The sequence below is a fragment of the Phalaenopsis equestris genome, unplaced genomic scaffold, assembly GCF_001263595.1.
Source record: "Phalaenopsis equestris unplaced genomic scaffold, ASM126359v1 Scaffold000840, whole genome shotgun sequence".
Taxonomy (NCBI): Eukaryota; Viridiplantae; Streptophyta; class Magnoliopsida; order Asparagales; family Orchidaceae; genus Phalaenopsis; species Phalaenopsis equestris.
In genome coordinates, this window is record NW_018165280.1 from 631601 (window position 1) to 638015 (window position 6415).

At 36.8% G+C, this 6415-nt stretch overlaps 1 protein-coding gene across 2 annotated transcripts in view; it reads right to left on the reverse strand.

Moving 5' to 3' along the window:
• LOC110031691 (putative ion channel POLLUX-like 2) overlaps window positions 1-6415 on the reverse strand; it is a 140945-nt gene extending 134530 nt beyond the window's left edge. For both annotated transcript variants that reach the window (XM_020735028.1, XM_020735029.1), the window contains exon 1: window positions 6248-6415. In XM_020735028.1, coding sequence (XP_020590687.1) covers window positions 6248-6336 — 89 coding nt within the window. In that variant the 5' untranslated portion in view covers window positions 6337-6415. The remainder of the gene's footprint in view (window positions 1-6247) is intronic.

The window sequence follows — 6415 nt, forward strand, 5'->3', positions numbered from 1 at the left end:
GCGTAATTTGAGTAGTGTTATTCTATATATATATATATATATATATATATACTAGAAATAATATATCTATAAATGAATGTCGTCGTCCCGCCGCTCTGCTAGGGTTCCGCCCCATGGCAAACCCTAGTGTTTCGATTGTCGCTGCTGCTCTGATCTCCACTCTCTCACGCGTCTGTGCGTTGGCGTCGTTGATTGCGGCGGAGAAGATGTGACTCCTGCTGCGTCTTCTTCCACGCATCGCAGCGCCATCATCTGCGTCGCCTAGCGATTCGTTTCCACTCGCCTTTCGCCAGCGTTGTCAACCGCTGGCCAGAGTTCGTGGCTGCCTGCGTCTGCGTCAGCTTGCTGAAGAAATGGCTTTAGGACGTTCCTACGCTGCAGCGCTCGCCAGTGATAACTCCGTCTTCGCCCCTCTTTCGAATATGTTTCCGCAACGATACCACGACAATTTTGCTCTTAGCATTGAAACCGGATTTCTCAAAAAAGCTTCCCGTAAAAACGGCAAACCTGCAATCTTTCTCACTGAGGCAGAGATCTCCACCCAAGTTGTGTCCTGCCAACTGTTCTTAGTAGATAAGTTTCTTTATGGAGACCCTACACTGAAGTTAATTCGAAAGGACTTTAATTCGAAAGGACAAGTTAATTCGAAAGGACTTTGAGCAAATGAAGCTGAAAGAGGGTTGGAAGATCGGTAAATTGGATGGTCGTCACATTCTTCAATTATCAAATGACGACGAAGACTACACTCATTTGTTTGCGAGAAGAGTTCTTCGAATAGAAAACCAGGTGATGAATGTTTTAAAATGGACGGTGGATTTTGACCCTCGTATTGAATCTCCTACCATTCTTGTTTGCTGCGCTTGCCAAGTTTGAAGATCCACTTTTTTTATCAAGAGCTTCTCTTCGCTTTAGAGATGGTATACGGTAAACCCCTCAAAGCTGACGCGCCTACAGTGAATCTGACTCGGCCTTCAAAAGCCAGAATTTTGATAGAAAAAGATATTACTTTACCTTTTTCCGAGAGAAATATGGATTGGCACACAACATCAGGGATTTTGGCAGCGAGCAGAACTTGAACAGATACCACTTTATTGTACCCACTGTTGTATGTTTGGACATTCTCCTTCTCAATGTTATCAGTTGCATCCAAATTTAAAACATTCAAGTAAAAACACATTTGGATCTGCCCCACCTCATACCTGTCCCTCCTTCGCTCCTAAGTGCATTCCACGGACTATTGAAACACCGGTTGACATGATGTCACCTCCCCCTCCCACTACCAGAGACAGTACCGTCTCTATTCTTCCGCTTCCGACTGTCTATTCTTCCGACTGATATATTGGCAGATGGTTTACTTGAGTCCGATAATCAGGATAGTATTGAAGTTCCACATCCCCGGGATGCATCAGGTGTTGAAGAGACATGCTTACCGTCTCTTCAGAATACGAATGTTGTTACTACTAGTCAGGAGCTGGGGGCTCATTCTCTCCTCTACATGCCCAACAATCTGTTGATTGTTGATCACACCGATCAGATGAGCCAGTCCTCCGATGAGGAATGACAAGTATACACATCTAGAAAGAAAAAGAAGAATGAAGGCACACCCGAGCTTAGGAACTTAATGGATGATACTCTAATAACTTCGGGTAATGGAACGATACTCAGCAATTTGTTAGTTGTCTCCGTTGATAGAACCAGAGGCAGAGGTAAGACCAAACTGGCTCGTGCCTAACAGCTTATTTCCTGCAATTTTTGTTTTTTTGTGTTTTATCTATGTTTCATCCTTTTAGGATACTAGTGTCTGATGTATCGTATGAGTAGGGCACTTTTTTTTGGGTCCTCTCATACAACCTCTATGTATCTTTTCAATTTCAACAAAATTAGCTCTTGTGTGTTTATATAAATATAAATATATATTTGTGTGCATACGCGGGTGCGTGCGCACGTGTGAGTAGAAAGTTTTGTGTAAGATTGTTGAAAAGAGCGCTTGAAGAGGCAAACAATAATTTTGAAATTTTTTAATAGAAATATTTATTGTTGGCATGCGTGCTTATTTTGTTGTCCTGTGAAAGTGATATACACTTTCAGGTTTGCAATTTTATTATTCCAAATAACTATTATATCTATGTCATGAATGGATAAAAATCTTTTAGGATGTGAATAGGAAAAGCATCGATAAATTTTGATTTCAAAATGGTAATGTTGCATACAAATTGATAACAATTTAATGCGGGCAGCCCTGGAAGAACCAGGAAAATAACAAAGAAGATGAAAAATAGTAAATAATAAGAAATAGCAATCTAATAAGCCTCATGCTTGAACTAAGAGATTGCCTCTATCATAATGGTTTCAGATTGAAACGTCCGCAAGTGTTAAGCTACCCCCGATTGAAACCAATTTTCACAAGGAAAATAAAATCAATCACAAATCCCTGAAAACAAGAGTTCTTAAGGATCAACAACAACATATTCTTGGCAAATAAACGTCATGACTCTCAAAATTAGTTGTCAAAAGAAAAGGAGCTTGGCTTCTTAAAAGCACACAGTCCACAATTTTTAACACACAGTCCACCATTACTAACGCTACATCATCGAAAATAAGTCACCTAATCCTTCAAATCCTTCAACAAAAAAGTAAAAAAAATCTTTCAACATAATATACACGTGTCCAAATTTTATGCTTCCATAACAACCTTGAAAGGAATTAATAGCAAGAGCTATCCTAAAAGAAATGAGACATAAGCCAACTGTCACTAGCATTGGCTGTTTATACACCTTTAAATATGCTAAATCAAGTTCATTGATCCAGGTAATGACATCAAGCATTATTACTTGGCATGAATTCAAACTTCAAGTTAAAATAATCCAGCCTCCTTAATACGTTCAAATTTCATAAGCAACGTTCTTTCAATTACGTTAAGAGCAAATTGATAGCTATCAAGAGTATGAGCAAAAGATCTAACCTCATAAATATTGTAACCTTTATGGCAATCAATCTCCACAAATAGAATAAGCACTAGAATTATACTTTTCAATAGGCTTTCAGTATGAATAATGGGTTCATTCCAGAGCAACCTTCCCCTTGCAAACTTTATCGTTGACAAAGTCATATTTAATTGCATATCTGTTTTGGAAATGCTATTATCATGTAAACATAAGTATGTTGACTGTATTTTAAAGTACAAGTGTAATCAAAGAGGGAATATCTACCACCAATATTATCATCTAAGAAAATAAATTACTTAGCTTTACCCCAATAATTTGGCTCAACTTTATAAGAATCCGTTTGGCATAGTTGCAGTTGCTTGAAGAAGCAACTGTGAAGTTGCTGAAGAAAAATCTGTTATTCAAAAAGTTACGATGGCTATTAAAAAAAAAATCAAAAAGTCTGACAGCAACTTTCTAGTAGCCATCGAATGTAGCCAAGTCTGGTGGGAAAACGTGATCCACCTTAAAATTATCTATTTTTAGTACATATTTTATGATCGTTTTATGAATATTTTTAGTGATATTGCACTTTAAAATAATGTATTTTGTATATTTTTTTGTTTCAGTTACATAAAATTGATATTTGGAGAAAATGAGGGAAAAATGAGCAAAAATGGTGCAATTCATATGGTGTCATATCGCCGCCCTCTAGCGCTATAGCGCCACAGACGGGTGCAGCGGGCACAATAGCATCAGTAACTTTCCTTCTAGAAGATTCATTGAATTTGGCCGAATTTTGAAGGGGTGTTTGAAGCAACCCTTGGTTATTTTCAGAGATCTATTAATAGAGACGAGAATTGGAAGAAAAATATGACTTTTTAGCAACATTTGAAGGCTTTAGGAAATCTCACTTTTGTGCTTAAGAGTGAGTTTAAGTGTGTTTTTGTGTTGTAAGAGTAAGAGTTTGGAAAATTCTTCAAGAAGATTTCAGAATTTGTGTTGGGGAGAAAACATAAAGTATTTTGTATTTGTGTTTAAGTTTTTGTTTCTAAAACTTTGATTTCAATACAAATTTGGTGTTTTTGTTTTATTCTCCAAGAAATCTGAGTAGTTCTCTTTCTTTCTACTTGCTCTTGGGAATTAATCTTGTGGAATGAGAATTATTTAAGAATTTCTTTTTACTTTTAAAAAGTGTGATGACATTTTCACTGATTTTTCATTGAGTTTACAAATTGGTCACTTGTGAGGTTAAAATCCATTGAGAAACAAAAATACCCGGGAGAGCTATGATTTCACCGAACTAGTGAGTGTCACACTTCATTCTGGGCAGAATAGTTGTGATCACCTAAGGGAGAGTGCAAATAGATATGGAGATAAATTTTGATATGCTTAGAATTGACGTTTCTAGTGTGACAGACTAGATTTTTTTTTCAATTCGGTTTAGAGTTTGCATCGTAAGAGTCCGTAGTAGAATATATAGAGAGGGTGCAGTGGGTAATCTGGAGGTGAGAGATCAGAATCTACTCAGCACTACTACACAAGCTGATGAAAAATTCTAAATTAGTCAATGTTCTTTGCTAACACCGAGAGGGGGTAAAGGATATGAATGTTCCTATTTGTCACAATACTTCATCATATTTTTAGTCATTCAAATCCTACATAGATTAATATCTCATTGCAAGGGAAAAAATTTTTATATATTATTCAAACTCGTTAAAATTACTTTTATTAAACTGTTAATCATAGTTATTTTTATCTATTTTAATTTAGTCTTAACCGTTACGATCATTTCGTTTTTATTTAATCTGCAATTAAATAGAATTTGTTTCTGCGTTTTGCAAGACAATTTAAATGAGTCCAACTTTCCTTATGGGATCGATACTAGGGTTTTTAAAGAAAATCATATATTACTTGGAACGATACGTACACCTATGTAGTACTTTTAGTATGAATATTTATTATTTATTTTTCATATCATTTCATTTATTCACACTAGCCGCTGAATATAATTTGGGTCAAGTTTTTAGCAATATTTTAGAGATTAAATATGCACGTGATTGTGGGTCGGGTCAAAATGCAGCTTTCAACTGCAGCATTTTTAGAACGCAAGTAAAACGCATTTTTGCCAAAAAAATTGAAGTGCGACACCATACTACCGCCCCAAACGCACCATAAATCTTTTTTTATTTTTCAATTATACTCGTTGACTACTGCATGAGGCATTAAACCAATTCTTCACACATAACAATATTATATGCACCAGATTATTCAATTTAAATATTTTAAATAAATGAAAAGATTTTGGATGTAACATATCTAAGCCAATTGTTAGCAAATGATATTTTCATTAACTTTTATTATTTTTTGGTTCAACTCAAACAGCTCAATCATTGACATTATCTAATAGTTAAGGCTTCTCATTTCGTTTAATGCGTCAAATCATATTCTCAATATCTTCTAGCGCCTAAATAAGATTTTCATTTGTGGCCAACCGATACAAAAACCATCCACCAACTGCTTCCTTGAAGCCTCACCATCTCCACCTATACCCAAATCACCACTACCATTTCCATCATTATTGGCCTCCACTAACTTACATTCAAAGTTATAACCTTTCTCTGTCATCGCGGCTTTCACCAATTTCTTCTTATGCCCATCTTTGACATCACCAACAGATCACCATGAGCAAAACTATACCCGCACCGGGCCTTTACAGTTCAAGCAGTAAAACTGCTTCGCATAACTCCATTTTTACACTCTTCTTGCCCAAAAAGTAAAGCAATATATTTTTAAGTTGATTATTTTCATCCTACCCTGCAAACCATAGAATGTGGCTAGTAATTATAAACCCACATGAGCATTCATTCCACTGCGTGTTTGTAATACAACTTCGAGAAATTTGTTCGTTTTCTGCAATTTTAAAGTACTGTTACAATACCAGATGGTAGTTAACAAACGCTAGCTGAATCTCGCAGAAGTTGAATGATTTATATAATTCCGCTTCACTCAGGCACTCAAATTAGTCCTACGACAACCCTAGTGTGATTGAAGAAACCAATAATACAACCAACAAAAACTAACAGTAGTTTGAACGGTTTAGCCAGCAGCTAACAATCAACCCACGAGAAATTGCAGCGTAAACAATGGCATCGCGTTGCCTCCTAAGGATATAGCAAGTTCAAATCCCCATGAGTAACACTTAAATTTGTCTGCACGCGTTGTCATTAAATCAAAAGGTCCATCGGATTCAAATCTAGGGAAAAGGGTATCAAAGCAAACCACAAACCGTGAATATCTTCTAACAAATATCCTAGGTTTACCTCCGTAGCTCCGCGGCGGGAGTTTGAGTGGCTGCGACCACGAGAAGACATGGCGAGCTCCATAAGGCCGCAAAATGCATCCGAGCCATCACCAAAATACCCGCAAGTATTGGATTGAGAGACTAGGCTCAATTCGCAAATTGCCAAGTATCTGGAAGCGTGGTAGCG